The 26,613-nt window shown below is 31.9% G+C and overlaps 1 protein-coding gene across 10 annotated transcripts in view; it reads left to right on the plus strand.

Annotated features, from left to right (window-relative positions):
• The window catches only part of LOC143047412 (mitogen-activated protein kinase kinase kinase 15-like), a 95,651-nt gene that overhangs the window by 12,869 nt on the left and 56,169 nt on the right, over nucleotides 1-26,613 (plus strand). For all 10 annotated transcript variants that reach the window (XM_076220443.1, XM_076220442.1, XM_076220444.1 and 7 more), the window contains exons 5-14: nucleotides 6,954-7,126; nucleotides 8,734-8,809; nucleotides 13,865-13,957; nucleotides 15,093-15,248; nucleotides 16,029-16,150; nucleotides 18,135-18,247; nucleotides 18,974-19,133; nucleotides 19,845-19,923; nucleotides 20,354-20,422; nucleotides 23,584-23,655. In XM_076220443.1, coding sequence (XP_076076558.1) covers nucleotides 6,954-7,126; nucleotides 8,734-8,809; nucleotides 13,865-13,957; nucleotides 15,093-15,248; nucleotides 16,029-16,150; nucleotides 18,135-18,247; nucleotides 18,974-19,133; nucleotides 19,845-19,923; nucleotides 20,354-20,422; nucleotides 23,584-23,655 — 1,113 coding nt within the window. The remainder of the gene's footprint in view (nucleotides 1-6,953; nucleotides 7,127-8,733; nucleotides 8,810-13,864; nucleotides 13,958-15,092; nucleotides 15,249-16,028; nucleotides 16,151-18,134; nucleotides 18,248-18,973; nucleotides 19,134-19,844; nucleotides 19,924-20,353; nucleotides 20,423-23,583; nucleotides 23,656-26,613) is intronic.

The raw sequence follows: 26,613 nt of genomic DNA on the forward strand, positions 1-26,613 counted from the left end.
CAATAATAAAAACCTGGCAAATATATCTGAATTTACAGTATACATGTATATACTTTTACAAATTGTGACTTGGATGGAGATTTGTCTCATTGGCACTCATACCACACAGGAGCTGATCCAGCCATTTTTTTTAATACGGAGGGGGGAGGGGGTCCCACTATATGTCTCTAACTATATGCCCCAATTCAAATGCATTGATGGTCCCAAAAAATGGGGGTTCCAAAACCCCAGAAACCCCATCACCCGCTCTGGATCCGCCACTACCACATCTTTTATATCTATGTTATCATCATTTGACATGGATCCCCTAAATCCTATTTATATACAACTGCAAAATTTTTGTGTTCGTATATTGGTATCACATCGTCGCCGGCGGCGGCTTCGTTGTCAGCGTCGTCCGAAGACGGATGGTTTCCAGATAATAACTTTAGTATAAGTAAATAGAAATCAATAAAATATTAACATAATGTTTATAACCACAAAAGGAAGCTTGGGATTGATTTTGGGGTTATGGTCCCTAAGGTTTAGGAATTAAGGGCCCAAAGGGCCCAAAACAAGCATATATCTAGTGTCAGGACCATAAGTTGTGTATAAGTATTTCAATTGTTCTGAAATTGTACCACAATGTTCAATACCATAAGTAGAAGGTTGGAATATATTTTAAGGGTTATGGGGCAAACAGTCTAGGAATAAAAGGTCAAAAACAAGCATTTTTGTAGTTTCAAGACAATAAATTTGAGTTATCTTTCTTTGTCCAGAATGGTTGTTGAATCACCTAATACCAATATTTTATGAAATATTCTTTGAAAATTGAAGTTATCTTTCTTTGTCCAGAATAGTAGTTGAATCAACTTAAATCAATGCTATATACAATATACAATGCACTTTTACTACCAACTGATGAATTAAAACAATCTTTACCATTCAGTGATTACAAGCACTTTGATTACCATTCTAGGGTTATGCCCATTTACAAGTGGAAGAATTGAAGAATTTTTTCGTTTCTGTTCTCTTAACCTAAGTTTGTCTCAACTAAATTTAATAAAATGTGTATACAGGGCTCACGCTACCAGGCGACTTGGGCGAAGGAGTCGCCTTCCCGACCGTCACTTCGCTTTCCCCGACCCCCAAAAGCGAAAACAAGTCGCCCTGTTCTTGACGATAGTCGCTTTCAGTAGCTTCCGTCATCGGACATTTTCAATTTTTACCAAGTTGATGAAAAATCAATTTTTTACTGATAATTAAAGAAATTCAGACATAAACGATTCATTATCTTTATTTTTTACTCATATGAATTGAACAACATAAAAAGAACATTATTTACATATGGCCCTTTATACTATTGCAGTGTTCTCCCCAGGATTTTGGGATAGCACCAGGGTAACGCGTGTCGAAATGATTTGTACAATATGTCGTGTCGCGTTGCATCGCTTATTTTTTCTTCTTCTTAGTTTTTGTGCCATTACCTTTTTGTCTTTTGTTTTGTTTACTGTGTTATGTAGACTTCGGGTAAAAAAAAATACTGGTAAAATAAAAAGTAAATCAAACAGTTTGTATACTTTAATATCTTTCAAGAATAAATAACAGAAAGCACTTCTAGTCTTTAAACTAGTCACTTTTAAATACTTTGATCAAGCCAATTTTGTCCTGATACTAGTACTTGTATAGTTACACTACACATTCCTCATTTTTGTTAGATTACACCATAACAATTAACTTTAAACAAGGTTAAATTTTAATGTAGAACCTTTAGTTAAATAAATACTATTTTTCATAGCTTTAGACATGATTCTTTTAGACCAGTAAAATTGTTATTAAAATCATTATTGTGTTATTTCATGATAGACATGAAAAATATACTTATATTATCTATGTGGACACTCGTGAATTCCAATCAATGTAAATTTATTCAGTAAAAGTTAATCATTACCCTTCTTTAATACTACTCAACTATATATCAGTATACAACAAATGGAAGTGTTTAACAACCTTGACTGGCTATACAGCCCTTGCACGGTCAGTAGAAGCATATATGGATATACTACCTATTTAATATAATATGTCTGTGCTTTAATAAAAGTATGATTGTCAAAAATAATTTGCAATATATTTTTGTTGGTATATTCAAAGAAAGTTTTTATCCTTGAAGTAACATCCTTATATAATTTTGCATTCAATTTGTACTGTATTTCTATTTTAATTGATGGATAATATTTTAGGAGCACATTTTTGTAATAAGCTAAATCAGGGGAAGTAACTCACGTTTTAAAAATACGCATGACCAAAGGCTGGAGTAATAGAGTTTATTAACAAATGTCTGCTTGTCCCTCAAAAGTCTCATAAGTCTGTGATCATTAAGTTATGATCTCTTAATCAATTAAAACACAAGAATCATGTACATCGATTAAATCCAATCATCAAGGTTAAAAAGTAAATCGATCACGTGGTGTAAACAATCTTCGTTGTCAGAACTGGATTGAACTGGTTTGAACTGGTCAATTTTCATCTGAAATTTTATACCCCACTTCACGGGAAGGTTTACCGTTATGATTTTTTTTACCGAAAATTTTAGCACCACGGTGAAAAATTATACATCGCGGCAAGAACGATACCACCACGGTAGAAAATTATACATCGCGGGCCCGTGGTCCTTTAAAGGCCTGGGGAGAACACTGTATTGTAAAATCCAAACATTGTAGCGCACCGCGCGAATGAGCACTTCTCTTTCAAATCTCACCACTTCTCCCTATCAGTTTCAAAAAGAGAAGTCACTTCTCCCTATAATTCTTAAGTAGTGTGAGCCCTGGTATATAATGCTTATTACCTCTAAACTCAGTTTAAGTTCAATTTTTGGCAGCTTCACTTTTACAGTTCTTGAGTTATGTCCCTTTATAAAGTTATATGCTATCGGGGGCATCATCTGTGTCCCTTTTGACACATTCCCCATTTATTTTTTTAGAAGTAACTATTAATTAATATTAATTTTAACCATGACTGTATGACATTTTATATTTTAATATTTTATGATGTATTTCAATGAGTAGTTATTGTTGCAAACTCCATTAGAAATTTGAATTGAGATCATTTTTGGAATAAGGGAAAGGGGAAGGTGAAAAAAAATGGGGGAGGGGGGGGTTCAATTTTTCTCTTTTCAGATTTAAGAAATAAAAAGAAAATTTCCCCAAACTTTTTTTTGATAGAGGATTAATATTCACCAGCATACATGGCATAGTGAATTTCTCAAAAGCAAAAAAAAAGTTTTAAGTTCATAAGACCACATTCATTCTGTGTCAGAAACCTATGCTGTGTCAAGTATTTAATCACAATCCAAATTCAGAGCTGAATCCAGGTTGAATGTTGTGTCCATACTTGCCCCAACCGTTAGGGGTTCGACCTCTGCGGTCGTATAAAGCTGCGCCCTGCGGAGCATCTGGTTAAAGTGTGCAGGAATCCTTGCATCATGTACTGACTCATGATACCTGTCAATATATTCAAACCATTTTAATAAAAACTATGTATGTGCAAAAATGTTGAAAGGAAATCAAAATTTTTCCACTTATTAAGTTAAGTGTGTTCAAGGAACAATAGTAGAAATTTGTTCACATGTTTAGTGAACCATTTAACCAGTATTACTTTTGTTTTATTACCTATGGAAAAGTAAATAAAATATTTTGGGAGAGTACTGATTTTTCGTTTTTAGCGAACAAACCATGGCACAGGTAACCAAATGTTGAGGGGTGAAAATTTGACCAGTTCAGCTTATTTATACAAATGCTTATGAAGATTTCTTGTTCACAGCTCCTATAAAAATAACTCACTTAAATTGTATGTACAATGTATACACACAGATAGTTTAGATGTAAATATGGGCTTCTAGAAACATTATAATACAAAATAAACATGAATTTATTAAAATTTCAAGCACAAGAAGTTATGCAAATTCAATAATCAAAAATAACTCGAAAGTTGAAACAATTGCCTGTAATATAGATTTATGCCAAAGATACATTTGTAAAGTACATTTATGAAGTAAAATATCCTTAAAATAGATGTAAAAGTTAGTCAATATTTTGAAAAAAAGGAAGGTGTAGTAAGATTGTCAAGGAGGCAACTTCTTACCAAAAATTAAAAAAAATGACATTTATTAAAAACAATAAATGTTCTGCAGCAAATATTCCATATTTTGATTTCATAATCAAAATGTTGAATTCAAACAATGGAAGTAAATTCACATTTATTTCTGTGTCAGAAGTGAAATTTGATTCATTTGACGTGTTATTAACCTACATTTGTCTGAAACACGGGATTTATCCATTATCATTTAATCCAAAATTCATCATCTGGCATGATTTGGATTATTTTAAAAGCTATATCAGCATGAACAGCTGAGTGTGAAATTCATAAAAAAACTCAATTTGTGTTATTTTGGTATCATTTAAAATGTTTTGTTTTAAAAGGCAAACACTTTCACAATTTAATATTCATGCTGATCTGTTGTTGGAAAATTTCTGCGTAATATGGTAAGCTTGACTTTCTATTTTCTAATGTTTGTATTTTAAACATTTCTCATTCATCATTCAATTGATTGATTGATTGTTGGTTGCTTAACGTCCCATTCATCATTCAAAGATTTGTATTAATAATAATGGCATCAGCTTTTTTTTTCTGTAAAAATTGAACCGCATCTTGTCATTTTAGATTTATTGTAAAATGCTAAAGAATTTAATAGTACAGCATGAAAGAATATATCATAGTTGTATGAATTATGTAAATGCATAAAAATGAAATATATTGTAAAATATTCAGGCCCTTATTTTAGCATGTATAGTGTCAGTGCTTTCATAGGTAGAAAGGGGAACAGTAAATGTATTTTGTTTAAGGTGGTACCCAACACTTTCAACAAAATTAATTTGGCTCGTTTAATTTTCCAAAAAATTTGACAAAGTATTTAATTCGACCCTTTGACAAAAATATAAAAATTTCTAAAAATTTGAACCAACCATTTTATCAGAAAAATTACACTGGTTATATAGCAGTTTGACAAACACAAATTTTGATCATTGAAAAGCTTAATATTCCCTTTACAACACAACGTAATTAAAACGTTTAGTTGATTTTACAGAGTTATCTCCCTGTAGTGTTAGGTACCACCTTAATCAATGAAGTCAGAAAGACAAATTTAGTTTCCCAGTTTGTTTGAAGATGTGATTAAAAAAAATTATAGCAAAAGTGTCTCTTGTCCTTTTTATACCCCCACTTTGAAAAAAAAGGGGGTATACTGTTTTACCTCTGTCTGTCCTTCCATCCATCCTTTCGTCAGTCAGTCAGTCAGTCAGTCCGTCTGTCCCATGAATATTTTTCGTCACATTTTTCTCAGGAACTACACTACCAGGATTTCTGAAATTTGGTTTCAGGCTTGATATAAGTCAACTATACCGTGTGATGGGTTTTCAGATTGATCACTCGACAACTTCCTGTTTACCGAACACTTGTATCTTTTTTACACCTGATAGCCAAGTTGAAAATTTTTCGTCACATTTTTCTCAGAAACTACAATACAAGGATTTCTGAAATTTGGTTTCAGGCTTGATATAAGTCAGCTATACTGTGTGATGCGTTTTTAGATTCATCACTCGACAACTTCCTGTTTACCAAACACTTGTATCATTTTTACACCTGATAGCCAAGTTAAAAAATTTTCGTCACATTTTTCTCAGGATAAAAGGATTTCTGAAATGTGGTTTCAGGGTTTATATAAGTCATTTTTACCTTGTGATGCGTTTTCAGATTGATCACTCGACAACTTCCTGTTTACCGAACACTTGTATGATTTTACACATGATAGCCAAAACATACTTTTGCCATACAAATATTTATTCCTGGTATTTTTGATGAATTTCATTCCTAAGAAGCTGGTTGATGACTTAATACCCTTCTACTCCGTGTATTTAAGGGTTAACCCTGTTTCCTATTTCGCACTGTGTTTTCTATTTCAATGAGATTATATAGGCCTGAGGCCAGAAGTTCTTATAATGAATCTCTTTAATATCAGTAAAAATTGAGGTGGATAAAGCCAAGATTGTTATACATGTATTGTCTGGACTTAATTGATTTCTCATTAAAAAAAAAAAACATGCTTTATGTAATTTTAAAGTGCAACATTGGTGAGTTGATTATGTAATGGACATAGCTAGATATAAATTTCATATCATAAATCATTGATTTCACAGGAAATTCTAAGGAAGAAACATATTTTTTTTTAACATTTATGATAGTTGCACACAACTCAATTCAAAATTAATTGTAGTTTCCATGGAAGTTGTCTCATAATTTGAATTTTTTTGTTTAAAAAGAAATGATTGGACATATAAAATTGATTTTTTATTACACAATATTTTTTATATACATGTATTTAACATGATATTGGCATCAATTCTTAGTTGACATTAAATTGAATAATTGGAGAAGTAATTCAATCTGGAAGCTAATATTAATATAAAAGAAAATGTTTGATTGTCTACTGGTCATAATTTACAATGAACGGTGTGCACGTGCTGTGCCAGGAAATAAGGCTTTCTAAAGCAGTACAAGGCATTTCTTATACCTGAGGTACTTGGTTGAAAAAGACTAAGTCCACTGGATTACATGATATTCATGATAATTTGATAGACTTGATCATATTTTTGATGCAAGTCCTGTCCAGAATAAAAAAAAAATAAATAAGGCAGTAAGTTCTAAGGGAAAATATACAAATTGATGATTAACTGACTTGATAAATAAAAAATCTATGTACTTTTATGGATATTGCAAAAGCAATAAGTTAATACTTATCTTTTTCAATTTTCAGTTATCATTACAAATTGCTAATAAACTGACAGTTATTATATAAAATCCAAAGTATTTTAATGGATATTACTTTAGCTAAGTTAACATTATTTTTTTTTATTTTTCAGTTATCATGTGGTGCCAATGTTGAATTCCTACCATATTTAGTGGACGCCAATAGTGTACCAGTTGTTGTAGAAAATTCAACCCTGCCTCAGGATATGTGTATGCACCCAGAAAAAGGAATGTCTTTATATTATCAACTGAAGAAACGACTGATAGAATTACAGAAAGAAAATATGTAAGGAATTATTTTTTTGGAGGGACTCAGCTTAGATCTGAGAAAACAATACTGTAAATTCAGAAATTATTGTGATTTTTAAAAAAATAAGAAAAATGGGAGATTAATTATTGCAATTTTAGGAAAAGGTTAATAGAATTATACTTGTTAGATATCATTATGCAAGGTCTTATTATTGTGATACTAATACAATCGCACTATTCCCATTTATAAAATCTCGCAATAATTTCTGAATTTACAGTAATTATATAAAAAAAATTTAAATGATTTTTTTTATTGCATGAATTTTGTCTTATCTAACTTCTTGTTATTACACTTAAAGATGATTTTACATGTTTTAATCAATTTTGTGAATTTGTTAAATGTCAATAGCCTTGATTATTTACATAACTAAGAGAAAATGATAAATAATATTTTTTAAATCTCTACCCCCTTTTAGCCATCTATTTACCTAAAGAAAGGTATATATTTTAGATTTATTTCCAGTCAGTTATCACAAGGATGAATTTAAATTTATTGGTTTGTTACAGAAGTGTATTTTGGGATAATATTGATTTCAGGCAAAAGCCATATTTGTGATGAAAAATTTATGTGGAATATTATGAAATATTAGAATTTAAATATGAAACTTCAAGCATATTTTTATAAATCGGGAAACAACTTAGATTACAATTAAGTTGATTTGATTATCGATTGCACAAACTCAGTGGTTACTTTCCTCATTAGACCGTAGGCCTGTAATTTGTCCACTGAATAATTACTTATATAGGATAGAAAGTCTGTAACTGGAGTAATAGCTTTAGATTAAACAGGTAGGATGCAAATCTATTAATATTTTGGATAAGGATGGTAGGCTACAAATCTAATACATGCTCAAGATGGGACAGGTATGCTGCAAATCAACTTCAAAGCTAATAAAAAAATTGGATGAGACAGGTAGGCTGCAAAGTTTATAATAGATTGGATGAGACAGGTGGGCTGCAAAACTAATAATAGATTGGATAAGGAAGGTAGACTACAAATTTGATACATGCTAAAATGGGATAGGTTGGCTGCAAAGCTATTATAGCATGAATAGCCTGAATGGAACTGCTAGACTTCAAAGCTAATAATAGTTTGGACGAGACAGGTACTGAGGTAGGCTTCAAAGCTAATAAGAGATTGGATGAGACACGTAGGGTGCAAAGCTAAAAATAGTTTGGGTGAGACTGATAGGCTGTACAGCTAATAATAGATTTGATGGGACATGTAGGCTGTACAGCTAATAGTTAATTGGATGAGACAGGTACAAAATGTAGGCTGCAAAGCTTATAGTAAATTGGATGAGACAGGTAGGCTGTACAGCTAATAATAGATTTGATGGGACATGTAGGCTGTACAGCTTATAGTAGATTGGATGTGACAGGTAGACTGTACAGCATATAATTGATTGGATGTGTCAAAAGCTTGTCTTAGACTGGAATGCTACATCATATTATGATATTTACTTTCAGTGGTATGCACTTAAAGATAGGTTCATAACATGTGTCAATGATGTATCAGGATAAATTGGACTTTCAAAGATGTTATTTATATATTTTGAAAACAGCATATATTTTTTTTTACAGTGCTCATCAGAAAGAAAGATTTTTAAATGATTTGAGAAAAGCAAGACAAAGTTATAAGGGGGAAGAACTTGTAAAGGTAATACACTGTGGATTCATTAATATTTGCTGGATACCAATTTTCGTGGATTTCGTGGGTACTGGAGAACCACGAATTCAAATGTTCAACGAATTACGAATTTTCTAAAAGAATGAGTGTGGACTTTGCCAAAACCACGAAATTAAATATCCATGAAAAGTTAAGTTATCCTCAAACCACGAAAATTGGTACCCACGAAAATAAATGAATCAACAGTAATGTATAAAGCATTCTGAAAATTCCCAAATACTGTCAGTGGATTCATATATTTTCATGGATTGAGGGAAGCTTGCATTTTCATGAATATCTAATTTCATGGTTTTGACAAAGTCTGCAAACATTACTTCGTGAAAATTTAAGGTGGTACCCAACACCTTCACTTAGATTAATTTGGCTTGTTTAATATTCATAAAATTTTGACAAAGTATTTACTTTGACGCTTTAACAAAAATATAAAAATTTCAAAAAATTTGAACCAACGAATTGAAAAAATACACTGGTTATATAGCAATTTGACAAACATTAATTTTTATCATTGAGAAGCTTAATATTCCCTATACAACACAACGTAATTAAAACGTTTAGCTGGTTTTACATAGTTATCTCCCTGTAGTGTTAGGTACCACCTTAAATTCATGGTTCTCTGTACCCTTGAAATCCACGAAAATTGGTATCCAAAGAATATGAATGAATCCACAGTATAAAAATTTAATTATGTACACTGAGCAGCGTCTGCTAGGACATGCATCTATTTGTTCCTTCTTCAGTCTGTTCAACACTTTGTCCATCCACTTCAGGGTAAAGTATTTGATTGATTTAATTAACAACGGCAAGTGGTCACAGCAAGCTATAAAGGGCCAAAATAATGACCAGTGTTAAACCATTCATACAGGAAAACGGAACAGTCTATATAAAAACAAGAACCGAGAAAAACTTATGAACCAAATTCACAAAGTCAAACACACAATCTTGACTGTCTTGGTGTGACTTGTAGAATACATTCTGCAACTTTTTTCCCCATGGGCAGATTTAGCCCAGCCATGTTTTATAGCCCATATTTGGTTATTTTAAGTGTATTTATTTAATATTTTACTGTCAGGCCACTATGTTCAGCCTCTTCCCCTTTTCTTTAAAAAAAATTCTCAATTCATTTCTCAATATCTTGATCAATTTCTGTATAATTATTATTTTCACAGATTGAAATAAAGCACTCATAGGTCAGGATCACCATATGACCTTCGACACTGAGCAGAACACATACCATATAATATATAATTAATTTTAGCTATAAAAAGTGTCACATTTTCCATGTATCTATAATACTAAAATTACGAGGTCCAATTTGTCAGCCGTCATCGGGTAAAAACGACAAATCAAAGAATTCAACTCTATATATAACTAATATAGGACAATGGTGTAGATTAAAAATTACACCACTCCAGACCCTTTTGTTTTCCACATAATTAATATTGCCAATAATTAACAAGTTCCGGGTCGAATCCGATACCGATGCCAATAGTATATTCACCTGTTAGCTATTACCTTATCTGTACGTTCCGCATTTGACAGGCGCACCACCAAACAGTGTATTTAGGATTTTGCTATATACACGGGTCATAATCAAAGGGCTGACACTACTAAATCCAATCATTGTCAAATTGTTCCCTATTGTAGTTTTATTCAGCAATCAGCAAGACTTTTTAAGATAACTAATATAGGACAATGCTGTTGATTAAAAAATACTCCATTCCTGGATAGCCAGGACCTTTTGTTTTCCAAATAATTAATATTACCAATAATTGATAAGTTCCAGGTCGACGGGTTCAAACAGAAATATTTGAAAGCAGAGAAAACTTTGTATCTTATAATCGACATGACTTTATCAGATGACAATACTAATTACTTAAATAAGGCTTAGGCAAAGTTATATACTTTTATTCAGTCACGGACCCGCGATATCACGGGTGTGTACTTGTATTATTGATTTATCTCTCAACATTTCAAAATTGAGCTGTGTTGATATTTAGATACGTAACAGTATTAAATGGCAATAACCAGGAACAAATCTTATTTCACACATGTATTATTGACCAAATCCAAAATAAAAGGGCTTCAGAGTTTTTGAAAGTGTACTATGCCAAAGGAAAATATTTTAACATTTAAAAAACAAAAGGGCATTTTAAATGAGTACATGAAACAAAGGGCATATGAGGACGTGAAATCGTGAACTCCATTGGCATGTTGTGAACAATTTACTTTTAGTCTAACAGATAAAATGGTCATAATTTTTAATCTATAAATATCTGTAATCCATACAAATTTTGAAATGTATAACATACAACATGTACAAATTTTATGTAAGATGTAATTAGGGAATGGACACATTAGATAAGTATGATACCCATGATGTTTTTTTTTTAGTTTTTTTAAAAGTTAAAAAGATGATGTAGTGTGATGTGTGAATAATGATCCATAATCATGTTGTTTTTTTTTTATCGTGTAAGTGTATCTCTCATTAGCACTTATATCCAAATTAACGGTAGAATCTTTTCAAAGCTAATGAAAGGTTGTTGTACTAAGAATATGTTAACAGTAGATAAACAATAGGAGCTATTAAAATGTGTGAATACTTAACATAGGGCATGTGAGAAAACGAACTTCATCTTCGATAAAATTACACCATGAATGAGTGCAATGGGGATAATTGATATGCTATTTGTCATTCATTAAAAAAAAAAAAAAAAAAAAATGAATCAAGTATGTTTATTTTAAAAAAAAATCTACAGGCATCTGACACCTTAATTGATTACCATATAAAAACAGAATTGTTTCTGATTTTTTGTTTAATCTTATCTTTTCTATAGTTGCCTTATAAATAATAGATATCTGGAAACACAAATGTTATATAATGTTGCATACAATTTGAGAAACTTTACCAAAATTAACAAATTAATTTAAGTAAAACGTGTAATTGTTACACTTAATCCATTTATGACAAAATTACTGATAAAAAAAATTAAATAGTCATAGAAATTAAATATCAATTTTTTTTTATTATGTTTTTTTTCTTCCTCTATTCATTAATATTAATATTGGCACCCAAGAAAGTGAACAAATAGAAAGTATACAAATTTTAATGTAAGAAAGAGTTCAATTTTTTTTGGAAAAGTGACATAAAAGTTATGAATGAGAAAAAATGACAAGGTGTGACCAAGGAGGTTATATTAGAAGGAGAGTGAACACTCTGCTTGATACAAAATTAGCATCCCCAGGATAGCAGTTCAATCAGAGAAAAATGATAAAATTATAAAGAAGCGGACATGTTTATCACCCACTTGACATGGCCTTCTGATGTACCAGGCTGTTACCGCTAGCAGTTCAGGCTATTAGATAAATCACATATGTCACATGATTTTTATCAGTGACTGGGTCATTAAAGTTCAGGGGTATTTTTGGTAACAATGCAGTGTATAGGTGTTTATGATATGGAAAAAGATCGGACGCGCAATTTCAAAATCAATCGTCTGTCTACCGTGAAAAAAGATAAAGAAATGACAAAGTTATGAGGGTTTAAAGGAAAGTTAGTGTGCCATTTTCATTCAACACTACATTGCTTTAAACAAAGATTTTCGCTTCACCTTTCAATTTCTGTTGATGGGAATTGGCAGGTAATAATCATAGAATATATACGAATATGCAAAGTACTTTAGTAACGGTGACCGGCAACGACCGGAAGGAATATTTGCAATTGAAACATAGAGAAATTTATCGGGAACAACGTAAAAGTGCTTTCTGTTGATATTAACATTGACGGCAATGAGGCAGATATTCGTTTCATTTCTATTGGTAATAAGTTTACTTTTAAGATAAAATTTCAATTTTTAATTACTTAATAAAAAATATCACAAAAAATCTTATTAACATGTCAATGATTGTATATCTGATCAGTTTATGACACCTTGGGTATGTTATTAGGACAAAATCTCCCTCCGTGACAGAGTTATGCTGAGTTCACACGTAATTCGAATTTGATTCGCATTAACTAATTCGAATTAGTTTAATTCGCATTAGAAACGTTTTACGTCCTAACGTCAATTCTAATTCGAATTGCAATGCGCGTCAATTTCGCTTTACTGTCCAAACGACGTTAACTTTTAATTTGTATTAGCAAAAACGTATTTCTAATTCGAATTGGGTAATTCGAATTAGCCAATTCGAATCAATTCGAATTAGCCAATTCGAATCAATTCGAATTAAAAAAGAAGAGTGTGTGAACGCGATTAGCAATTCGAATTAAATGTCCTTGTGAACGAGGCATCGATCTCAACTAATTAACACCCACTTACAGAAAAGTCAGTAACATTTTATGTGTAATCATAGTCTTTCGTCCTCTCTCCTTCTAATATAACCTCCTTGGTGTGACAAAGGGTGGTAAAGTCCTCATATGCCCTTTGTATCAATCACACATAGAAAATGTCCTTTAGTTCTTTTACAATTTGGATTTTTCCTTGAAACAATATCCTTTCTGACATTTCTTAAGCTATTTTTATTATAATAACTACTATCTTTACATCCTCACTTGTGTGAAGAAAATTTGTCACTTATAATTTATTTGTTTTCAATGAGACAGCTGTCCAGCTATATCAGACAACTTGAACTGATCTCTTCTGATCACACTGTTGGTCACATATGATTAGAAAATGAACATTTTGTTTACAGCTATTTTCCTAATGCATGTAGTTTAAAGGTTTGGTTGTCTCGCTTGCTTTGTTTGTATAAATATTTGCTTAAGCATCAAATAACATTATACAAGCTGCAGCCTCACCTATCTTTTGATTGCAATTGTAAAACTTAATTACAATTTTTGAGCAATCAGTTATACAAGCAAAGCAAGATAGCCAACCAGACATTTAAACTACATGCATTTGGAAAATAGCTCTAATGATGTTTATCTTACTTTCTTCAGTATTTTGACGGTATGAGGAGGCGACTAGATGACCCACAGTTGCTATCTGTTGATGTTGTGTTTAATTTTAACTTTTGTGTTTTCTTCAGCATTTAGACGGAATGAGGAGACGACTTGATGACCCACAGTTGCTGTCTGTTGATGTTGTGTTTAACATGCTGCTATCATTCAGAGATATTCAGGTAGGAGACATGTGTTTTATTCAGAGATATTCAGGTATGTGACATGTGTTTTATTCAGAGATATTCAGAGATATTCAGGTATGAGACATGTGTTTCATTCAGAGATATTCAGGTATGAGACATGTGTTTCATTCAGAGATATTCAGGTATGAGACATGTGTTTCATTCAAAGATATTCAGGTATGAGACATGTTTTATTCAGAGATATTCATATATGAGACATGTGTTTTATTCAGAGATATTCAGGTATGAGACATATGTTTTATTCATAGATATTCAGGTATGAGACATGTGTTTTATTCAGAGATATTCAGGTATGAGACATGTGTTTTATTCAGAGATATTCAGGTATGAGACTATGTGTTTTATTCAGAGATATTCCGGTACGTGGCATGTGTTTTATTCAGAGATATCCAGGTATGAGACATGTGTTTTATTCAGTGTTTTATTCAGTGTTTTATTCAGAGATATTCAGGTATGAGACATGTGTTTTATTCAGATATTCAGGTATGAGACATGTGTTTCATTCAGAGATATTCAGGTATGTGACATGTGTTTCATTCAGAGATATTCAGGTATGTGACATGTTTTTCATTCAGAGATAGTCAGGTATGAGACATGTGTTTTATTCAGAGATATTCAGGTATGAGACATGTGTTTTATTCAGACATATTCAGGTATGAGACATGTGTTTTATTCAGAGATATTCAGTTGTAAAGGTCATCTTTAAAAAATGGAGTAATCTTTTTTGTCCAGAATTTTGTAGTTGAATCAACAACAACCAATGCTTTATACAATGCAATATTTTATGTTATTTCCCAGTTGGTAAATTGAAGCAATCTTTACCCTTCAGTGCTTACAAGCACTTTGATCAGTATTATTTTTTACTTTGTTTTTTTTTTTACTGGTAAATCATACTTTATTGATATTTTGACATTTGTTAGTTAGATACATGAAATACCATTACCTTATTCCAGGCCTTGCGGTCATAAAACTTTCGAGTACGATTTTTGTACTCAGACTCAAGATTCAACCAATCAAAATGCTGAATTTAATGTTTCGAGCATGATTTTTGTGCTCCGAGCACTGAGCAAAGTTTAATGACTTCAACCCCAGGCTTTACATTATTTTTCAGGAGTACAATTCTATGGTTAAGTTAGTAGAAGATCTAGAGAACATACCTAACAATACGATCTCATCATCTATTGGTATACAGTATCACTATGCCTTTGCCTTGAATCGCAGAAATAAGGAAGGTGACAGACAGAAAGCTCTCAATGTTGTAACAAAGGTATGAATTATTTCTATCAGATGTGATGTATGGCTATCATTCCCACCACCACCATTGGCTTTAATGCAAATTTTTCTTTTGCTCAAATCTAGATTTAAGTTTGAGAAAAGAGAATTATTTCTATCAGATGTGTTGTATGGCAATCATTCCCACCACTTCCATTTGATTTAATGCAAAGCTCCCTTTGGCTCAATTCTAGGAAACAGCTTGAAAAAATAATGAAATTAATGAATGAATAAATGAGTAATAGGTTGTGTAGATAAGGGATCAGTGTTTGAAGATAATACTTTTTTTTTCTTAATTTTCAAGTAACACACTGAAGTTTTTATTCATCCTCAAAAAATATTCATGAACATTAATGTTTTTTGGAAATTTTGCAATTATTCATTGAATAGACCTTTTCATTGTTTGGGAATCTGCTACACTTGAACTGAGAAACTATTGACGTCATAAAACAATCACATTTCTCCTTTGTGGCGTCAGTCATTTTCTATTGTGACGTCATAATTTTACAGGAATTTTTGTGGTTTCCAGTAATAGTGGACAAACAGCATTAAGGTGTATTAAGTTTATAAATATTTAGAATTGCATCAATAACTTTTATTTGTATGATGACTTTAAACTTAAACAATAAATAGTATAAGATATTAATATTTAAAGTCAATGACCCTTGGTCAAATATTGACGTTGATTTGAAAAATAAAAATATATATGTATTTATATGGAAATGGGTTCGGGAGTACTTTGAAATTTGGATACATGTAAATATTGATTTCGTAGGCATTATCAAAGACTGACAACCAGACGCCAGACATGTTGTGTCTTTGTGGTAGGATATACAAGGACATGTTTGTGGAGAGTGATTACACTGACAAAGAGGCATTAGATAATGCTATTTTATGGTTAGTAGTATTAAAATATATGGTGTGTGAGATTGATTGTTGTTTAGGGCTGTTCCAAAATAAATTGTATGGTTTTGGTGGGGAAGGGAAGGCATCAAATTATTTTATCGTTCATTGTTAAAATAAAAAAATAAAAGTATTTTGGGTAGTTTTGGTAGTCTAAAAGATGTGCCTCCCTGCATGTCCTCCAAATTAAAAAAAAAAATGGGGTTTTCCATTAAAATGTATATGGGAGGGTAGGAAGGGAAGTTAAATTATAAAATGTGGGTCATGGGTCTTTTTTCAGTATGTCTCTATTACTATTATGCAAAATTATCTAATAATGGTTCTTGGTTGTAGGGATATATTGAAAGTCCTTTCCTACCCTCCCACATACATTTTAATGGAATAGCCCTAAGGTAACTTAAAAAAAAACGATGAATAAAGCCAGTTTCAACAATTTTGGTTTCAAAGGCTGTTACTTTTCAAAATATCTTTTCATAAAATTTAGGTTGTAATTTACAATATGCAAGGAAATTTGTTACGACTTAAATTTATTGGTCATACCGCAGTGTTTTCCCTAGGCTATTCATGCATTGCGGTACCGCTACGCATAAAATTTCGGCCGCCATGCATGTATCATACCCGCTATGTGTGAAATTTTTATTATCTTATAATATGAAGTGACAATTGACAAAACTCTACAGGTGTTTCAAACTCACTGGACTGATAATTGATCATAATTAGATGCAACGCTCTGATTTTACAACCACGTTGGTTAGATAGAACAACATTCAAGACTTCGATTGCATAATAGAAATCGGGAGTTCAAGTTGTTTTAATGATAAATATTATAGCCTGATACAGCTTCCAAATATCCTTCCGTGAAAAATAAAAAGTAAACCTTTTGCAGTATAAATTTTACGTTTTGAAATCATAAGTCTGACATCGAAATATATATATCAAACGCAGTTGATTAGTTGTAACAGAGAATACACATCATTGGGTTGAAACATGATGTAACTTTGACCTCCGTAGCAGAGTTCAAAATAATTATGGGTCACTGAATATTTACAATTCAGATCGTTTTTGTTTTGATGTCAAAAATTGTTTTATTTTCCAAACTGATCTTTCAAACTAGTTATAATCCAGAAGAAAGTAAAAACATTGCTTGACTGTACCTTAAATTTAATATCTATATCCAAATTAAATTATTTAAAGTTGTAATCCATGATCACAAATTGAATGCTTTGTTTACAATTGTTGAAAGCCATGTGCTTTTTGGCGGGAAAATTTGGGAAACCCCTTATTAACAGGAAACAGTTACATTTCATTGTTATTTATAGACAGTAGGAATTTCATTTTGGAAATCATTTTGATTAACTGCTAAGATTTATTCATGAACAATTAATAATTTCTTGGGGTGAAACTGATAATACTTTTTTTTATTAAAATAATTTACATCTAGGGGTATGAAAAGGGGGGCTGGTTTTTTTTGTGTTTTTTTTTTCATTAATATTACAAATATATAAAGTTCACCAGTCTGAAAATACATGGTTAAATGGATTTTAATTCTGAAAAACTCATGTTAATTTAATTCCTTTATTATTTCAATCATAATCAGAAACAAGCTACATGTATAAGGTATTTCAAACATATATTTTAGGCTTTTATATAAGATCGAACATTCCAGATTATTTTATATGTATGTACCTGTAGTAAAAACAAACCTGGTAGAGCCTAAAAAAATTCTACAGGGCCCTTGAAAAAACTTTTGGATCCAGGCTGGCCTTGAGAGAAAATGTTAAGTATTGTTCCTGACTGTATTGCAGATTTATGTGAAGTTTTTAAACTTGCAAGCACAATTCATTTTACTAGTGTAATAAAAAATTCTACAAAACAACACCGCGCTCCGCGCTGCAAATTCATCTTAGACCCACCATGCATCAAGAATTTTCTAGGGAAGACACTGATACCTCTATGATAATTTGTGTATTTTTTATAGGTATAGAAAAGGATTTGAGAGACAGCCCCATGAATATGCAGGGATCAACTTAGCTACTTTATTAGTGATATCAGGGAAAGATTTCTCTACATGTCAGGAACTTCAAAGAATAGGTTTGTTACATATACTTATATCATAGACACCTTTTTAAGGCCTACTGTGGATTCATTTATTTTCGTTGGATACCAATTTTCGTGGATTCATTAATTTTCGTTGAATACCAATTTTCGTGGATTCATTCATTTTCGTTGGATACCAATTTTCGTGCATTTCGTGGTTACAAATGAACCATGAATTGAATGTGCAACGAATGACAAATTTTCTAAAAGCTTATATATAGACTTCATTTTAAAAAACCACGAAATTGAATATCTACGAACATGCAAGTTAATCCTATTCCATGAAATATTGGTACCCACGAAAATATAAATGAATCCACAGTATTTATATTTCAGTTGATAGAAAGACACATTATAATTTGATTTACAGATTATCTCTATATAAAGTCGTCTTTACAGATATTTTGTTTTAAGTAAATTCAATAACTTCAATATATCAAAAAATTAATAATTAGATAAGTAGTTTTCAGAAGATGAAAATCTGTGTTTTATTGGAAAGAATTACAACTGTTAAATGATTCAAAACAATAGTTCAACTTTATTAAAATTTCAGGTTTGATATTAAATAATTTGATTCGTAAGAAAGGAAGCTTGTCATCATTAACAGATTACTGGGACGTGGCGACCTTCTAAGAATCTATGGCTAACTTTGCAATGCATTCTTGATAGAGATAATTTTATATTCATCAAAATATAAGTTCATCTTGATTTAAATTTCAGGTTTGATATTGAATAATTTGATTGGTAAGAAAGGAAGCTTGCCATCATTAACAGATTACTGGGACGTGGCGACCTTCTTTGAAATTTCTGTGTTAGCTCAGGATTTTGGAAAAGCTGTTCAAGCTGCAGAGTGTATGTTCAGTTTAGAACCTCCTTACTGGTAAGTGTTAGTAGTAAGGGTCAATTAAATGTATAAGATCAAGAAAATCCGCCAATATCATATCCAAATAAAACAGTTGACAAAACACAACTTAAACACCAAAACATTGAGGAACTTGAATATCACTAAAATCTGGTTGCCTGAGGTTCTTAAAAAGTCTTAGAAGTTATTTTTCCCGCCATTTACACCACTTGTATCTTATGTTCAAATCAAAGAGAAGGATTCTGATAGGTTGGTTTAGGCTGCTCTGAGGGTGGCATGATACTGCTTTACCTCTGGCCATCCCTTTCTCAGTATGAATGTCCACTTGTTCAATGACATTTTCATCGTTCTTATTGATTAAGGGGGTAGACCTTGGTTCAGGGAGATAAATCTTTAAATCAGTTAAGCGTTTGTAAAAGTCAAGTTCATCAATGTTTTTTTAAGCATTTACCTGAAACAGATTAAAAATAATCTATGTAACCTAGAAGCTTAGAATATGTTTTTGAAAATGGTTGACACAAACGTACTGATGATTTTAAGAGTTATTTCCCTTAACCTAGGTCTACCTCCTTAAGCTAAATCTTTTTAAAATATGTTACTGTAATGATAAAATTTATTTAAAATGTTGTTGAACTATGAAATCAAAAATTTTGTATATTATATTTGTTCTGAAATTTGTAATTCTGGTTGAAATAGCTTTTGTAAAGATGTCTATATATCATTATACAGGTACTTAAAGTCTACAGTTGGTAATATAACCCTGATCAACAGATTTAGGAAGACGTCAAGTCAGACCGGGGATTATCAGGTATGTTTGAATAATACATCAATATTAATTGGCTTGGGGTAATAAAACCAGTGCTCTAAAGAATAAAATTAAGAACTTGCTTTGTTAAAATCTTTTTTTTTTATTTAAACATTAGATTTTTCTGTTCATTTCCAAGATTATTTGTTTTTGTATCAACAACTTTTTTCAGACAAAACATTTACATTTTATAAAACTAAAAAAAAAAAATCAAATTTTCACTGAAAGTTATCTTTAATTTTATATAGAAGATAAAATATTGTTGAAAGAAATTTAAAAAAAAAGACATTATTTTTTATAAATTACCAGTAATATTTTAATAAAAGGAAATATTCTTTATCAGTTCTTCACTAAGTACTAAATACACATCAACATACAATTCAAATGAGCATGTTGATGTTTAATTGAAATTTCATTTCCTTGTACATTTCAGTTATTCTGTTTTTGGATGGATTTCTTTGTGGAAGCAACAAAAACAGAGACATCAGCTACAACATTCCCAGTAAGTGCTTTATACCAGTCAGTCATATTTGTCAAATTTCCACTAAAGCATTTGTAAAGGGAAATTCAAGAATGTGTTATTCAAAAAAAATTATCTCATAAACATATAATACTATAATATGAACCCTGATTTGTATAAGACTGATGGATTTGTTTTAGACTGACATGTGAGGCCAGATTTTAAAATGCTAATTCACAAGCTTGCAGTCTGCAGGAAGACATGTGATTCTATTTAGAAAAATTATTATGACTCCCCAGCTGATTAGTATACACTTATCCATAAATACTACATGCTTACTCAATATTGGAGCAATGACAGAAACTAATTTTTGAGCTAATTTCCTAATGCATGTAGATTTTGACTTTGGTTGACTTACTTGCTTTGTTAGTATAAATATTTACATTTTTGGGGAAAGACGGCTTCAAGCCGTCAATTCCCTAATGGGGTTGGCCAGAATATCATTCCCTCACGTCAATCATTTTGTTTTGATAGTTTGGAAACCCCCTCAAAATGTCATACTGAAATTGATGACAAGGAGAACAGATTGACTTTAAATACATTTTTTACACATTTCCCTTCTGTTTCTCGTGAAATTATCGTATATTGAGCTTTCCCTTACACTATATACGTTTTTTTTACAGTCTGGAAAAATCAGTTTTACAAAAAATTCTAAATATATCTAACCTAGTGACGTCATTGTAGGAATGCCACACAGGGATATCCTTTATTCATTATAAAAATCATTCATAGTATTTGTATACTAATTTAAAATCTGTATTTGTTAAATGTAAACCTAATGATGTTTGCTGTAATGTAGATCATTCACACACCAACATGCAATGCTTTAATCTGAGGCTATAATCAGATAATTTGTAGGTCAACGTTCGCGGTAAACAATGTAAATGGGGATACATGAGATTGGGGAGAGAAACGACAGTTTTCATTGTTTCTGTAAAGTTCTGTTTTTAGAATCTTCCTCCCATTCAGGAGCACCTCCATTGAGTAATTATACACTTAAATCAAAGTAAATGTTTCTGAACATTTAAAATGTGACATTTAGTATATGATAAGTAGTCTTCTATATAAAAAAAAATGTGTGTACCAACATAATTATTGAAATGGTTAAAAAAAAAAAAAAAAATTAAATGTTGCTTTTTGTAGTTTATACCTATTGAGATTGGGGAGAGCAACTGCAGTTTTCATTCTTTCTGTAAATGTAAATGTCACATTAAGTATATATATGATAAGTAGTCATCAATTAAAAAATAATTTTGCGTACCAACATAATTATTGTAGTGGTCATTTTTTTTTTCATTTTTTTTTTAAATATTGCATTTTGTAGTTTAAAGCTATTTATTCATAAATTTTACAGATATATCAAAATGTGGGATCTGGAAACAAACTTCACACAGCTTATATCAATCATATTTTAATAAGTACATGTATCCCTGTGATGAGAGTTGTAACTGGGAACTTTATCAATGGAAAATTAAAACTGAATAGATTTTTCAGTCCTCACTTTCTTGAGAATACTGTCACAACAAATTGAGAATGGTCTTAGCCTGCCGTTCAGTTGTACATAATTAAAATTCTAAAATATATTGTAGTAGTTGTTAAATTCAATTGAATTTTAGATAATTAACTCCCAACTCAAATCAAATGTTTTGATTTAGAAGGTGCAGATCTCATTGGTCCAAATTGTCTCTATGATGAATTCTTGACTAAGGAAATGAAATAACAATAAACAACAATTAGTTTCATTATTGTTAGCCTTTCTATATGTTCTAACTGTTCTTTTGCTCATTCTTTGTATGTAGACTATCAAAAGATATCCCCCTAAAAATTGAAACAATGGCCGTCTTTTCCCTCAGCTCTTTGATATTTAGATTTGATTGGACATAATCAATAAATCAAATTCAACGTTTATACAAACAAGAAAAACAACCTAAGTCTTAATTTACATGCATTAGGAAATTAGCCCAAGAAGTACTGAAATTCTTAGTCTTGTGTTAAATCCAGTATGATAATATAAGATTGAGCATAGCTTAACCCTTTCACCGATTGCTGCCCAGACAGAAGCTACTCTGAGACGATGGCTTCCCTGGCTACTTTTACTCAAGTGGGAGACCTTCATAATAAATATCAATAAAAACTTGTTTATAGTTATTTGTGTATTTATTTCATTCACTAACACCATGTTCACAGTTTTGTTCATGCTTTGATAATTTTTTCTTCATAAAATATTCAAATTTTCAAATTTTCGGCATTATCTAGGTGAAATTCTCAAAATTCTGCTCTAAGACCCCAAATCGTAATTTTTTAACCCAAAATGGCAAAATTTTGAAAAATTTTATGAGGCTGTACAAATTCCTCACACTGAACGATGTCCATTCCAAGTGTTTTGTATATAAAACGACATTTTATGTCAAAAAAGTATACTATATAAAATTGAGAATGGAAATGGGGAATGTGTCAAAGAGACAACAACCCGCCCAAATAAAAAACAACAGCAGAGGGTCACCAACAGGTCTTCAATGTAGCGAGAAATTTCCGCACCCGGAGGCGTCCTTCAGCTGGCCCCTAAACAAATATATACTAGTCCAGTGATAATGAACGCCATACTAATTTCCAAATTGTACACAAGAAACTAAAATTAAAATAATACAAGACTAACAAAGGCCAGAGGCTCCTGACTTGGGACAGGCGCAAAAATGCGGCGGGGTTAAACATGTTTGTGAGATCTCAACCCTCCCCCTATACCTCTAACCAATGTAGATTGGCTTCAATTCTTCCATATTCTTTCAAAAAAAATGTTCCCTCATTTCAAATTCTCGTAATTTCCGTAAATTTCGTCTGATTTTGACACGGTTTTCAACAAACGGAAGCGCCATGTTTACACTTTCATCTGGGTATTCATCAAAGAAAGATAACTCATGTTTGCACTGTTTTGAGCGGGAAATATAAAAGAGGTATTCCGATCCCGGTAAAATGGGACTCATCGTCAGCTGTCTGAAGCGTGAATCCCGGTAAACCGGGACTCATCGGCGAAAGGGTTAATCTTAATACATCTTATAGATGGATAAGTAAAAATTATATGGAGCAATACTATACTACATGACACTGAATATGTAATGCATTATATACTTTTATAATTATTACAGGTCCTGGTTTTAGAACCCACAAAGAATTTTATGCCTAGTTATGTACAGATTAATTGTGATGGTGAAAATAAGGTAAGATTTCATTGAATTGCCAGCCGTGAATGATTTTTAGGCAGTTAAGCTGACTTATGCGAGCACCCTAGATTTGTGTTCTACCCAATAAATGCTGAAATATGTGCCATTGTTATTATCTAGCTGGATGTTATGTTATTTATAACTAATTGGACAGTTGTTTCATACTTTTAATTCTTGATTACAAAAAATATGACCAGAAAAATCTTAAATGATTGTCGAATTATCCAAAAGTTTTGAAGTTGCACATAGGAAGTAGGGCACATTAGGAATATTTATGTAGTTTATTATCCCCTGAGATTTTGGCTAAGCTGTCAAAGAACAAATGTATATATGAGATGTTTAATGCCGAAAATTTCTAAAGACAAGTAGTTTAGATTTCCCAAATGGCAAAAGTCGTAGGAATATTGTTTGTCTTCAATACGTAGTCAACTACGTCAGTAGTCTTAAAATAAGTTCCATTGTTAATGCTGTTGGCGGCAATTTTAAATCATAAGACGAAATTTTTGTATCTTTTCAATTTGGAGGCAGGGGTTCAAATTAGCAGTTGTCCGAGGTCTGCGACCTTCCACTTTTGCAGTCGGACTTTCGACTTAGTTACTAGCTACGCTCGCCATGCCCGACTTGAGAGGAAATAAAAAAATAACATTGCGGACCTTTTTACCAAAGTCTCCTAATAAACGATCGCGAAACTTGTTTTTAACATTATTATTCATGACAGCGATGTTCATTTTGTTCAACGGCTAGCTTTATACAAAAAATCGCTGACAAATAATGTGTAAATTCGAGTAAAATCGTAACTGACAAAAACAACATTGAAAACAAAATGGCTGATATGAAAAGAAAATAACAATATCGGATCCGATTTCGGAAGCGGATATGGGTAACTCGGGGTTTTGGCGATCAACTTTTAAAAAAATCAGACAGATGACAAAATACATCTTTGCATGGTAAATAAATATAAACACTGGAATTGAAAACCAAAAGATATATGTAAAAGAATGAACAAACAGAAAATATTTTGTACTGAAACTCAAAATTACTTTTGACAAATTTTAATGTCAAAATCCAATACATTGTGAGTCTTTGTGACAGCTGGGAACAGTATATCTAACAATATATATGGTCCTGGTGACAGTATAAATTTTCTTAATCAGTAATAAATATTGGTAAAGCAAGTTAGATGCTTTTAAAGTGTAAACATTATACTGCAATTTCAATGGGTATTTTTTTTCCTCAATTTTGATGGGTCAGTTAAAACAGCTGGAAGTTTCTTATTTTACCCATATAGTGCAACTAGATTATATGATACCTGAATGTAAGTAAATCATATGATATGTATGTGGAGTCCTTTGGGGGCACTCTACCCCCTCCTGTTTGATAACTTTGAAACGGATGAGATCCCCACTTCTCAACCATATACATTCATGTATGGGACTATAAAACTAATCAAATGAAATATAGGTGAAGTCCCTGGGGTCACCCCACCCCTCCTGTTTGGGAACTTTGAAACAGTCGAGATCCCTACCCTTCAACCATATTTATTCATGTATGGGACAATAAAATAAATCAAATGAAATAGGGGGAGTCACTGTGGGTCATCCCACCCCTCCTGTTTGAGAACTTGGAAACAGTCTAGATCCCCACCCCTAAACCATATATATTCATGTATGGGACAATATAACAAATCATATGAAATATAGGTGGAGTTCGTGGGGCCACTCTTCCCCTTCCTGTTTGAGAATTTGAAAATGGTTGAGATCCCCACCCATAAACCATATATATTCATGTATTGGACAATATCACAAATCAAATGAATTATAGGGGGAGTCCCTAGGGTCACTGCACCCTCCTGTTTGAGAACTTGGAAACTGTCGAGATCCTCACCCCTTAACCACATATACTCATGTATGGGACTAAATAACAAATCAAATAAATTATAGGGGGAGTCCCTGCGGTCACCCCACCCCTCCTGTTGTTTGAGAACTTGGAAACAGTCGAGATCCCCACCTTTAAATTAAACCATATATTTTAATGTATGGGACAAAAGAACTAATCAAATGAAATATAGGGAGAGTCCTAAGGGTCACCCTACCCAATCCTAATGATAACTTGGAAACAGATGAGATCCCCACCCCTCAACCATGTATATTCATGTATCGGACAATATAACAAATCAAATGAAGTATAGGGGAAGTCACTGGGGTCCCCCCACACCCTCTTGTGTGTGTTTTGAGAACTTGTAAAAGATTGAGATACCAACTCCTAAAACATATTCATTCCTGTTTGTCATTTCAAAAAGATTGAATGACATACAAGGTCAATCTCATAGGCGTCACATGTACATATCACTTTGCTAGACCTAACACCTGTCATTTTATTCCAAACTTAGACATCATTGACTTGAGGTGAAGGTGGGAGTCATTTACATTTACTATCGACAGGTCAGTCAGACCTCACCATTGATCCCTGTAGTAGTAAACATTTGTCTGATTTGTGTCTCATAACTTTTGTACTGTAGAACACAAACTCAGTTTTCTTTCTGGGGAAGCAAGTCCATTCATACTTTTACAAGCTCGTACTAAAGTCAACTTGAACTACTAACAGTCAACTAATACGAACAATTATAATCAACTAGAAGAACTGCAATCATTGCAAATTTGTACCACTGCTGACTCGAGACTCATGACAACGAAAAAAAAAAATACTTGATATATACGTTGCTATTGAAAACCTTGATAAAATATGAATTATTTGCCTTAATGATTAATTAATTAAATGAACATAAATGTACAATTATATATGAATGTTTAATGTTTGTTCTTTTAAATCTTTAACAATGTTTAAAAAAAATTGAAACAACATTGCCACAGTTTTCAGAATTATGTTTGCCTTGGTTTTTGGTTAACTGCCTACAGTGCTTACAGCGCTTTGATTCTTTTTCAAGTTGTTGCCCTT

This window comes from Mytilus galloprovincialis, chromosome 10 (assembly GCF_965363235.1).
Source record: "Mytilus galloprovincialis chromosome 10, xbMytGall1.hap1.1, whole genome shotgun sequence".
NCBI classification, from domain to species: domain Eukaryota; kingdom Metazoa; phylum Mollusca; class Bivalvia; order Mytilida; family Mytilidae; genus Mytilus; species Mytilus galloprovincialis.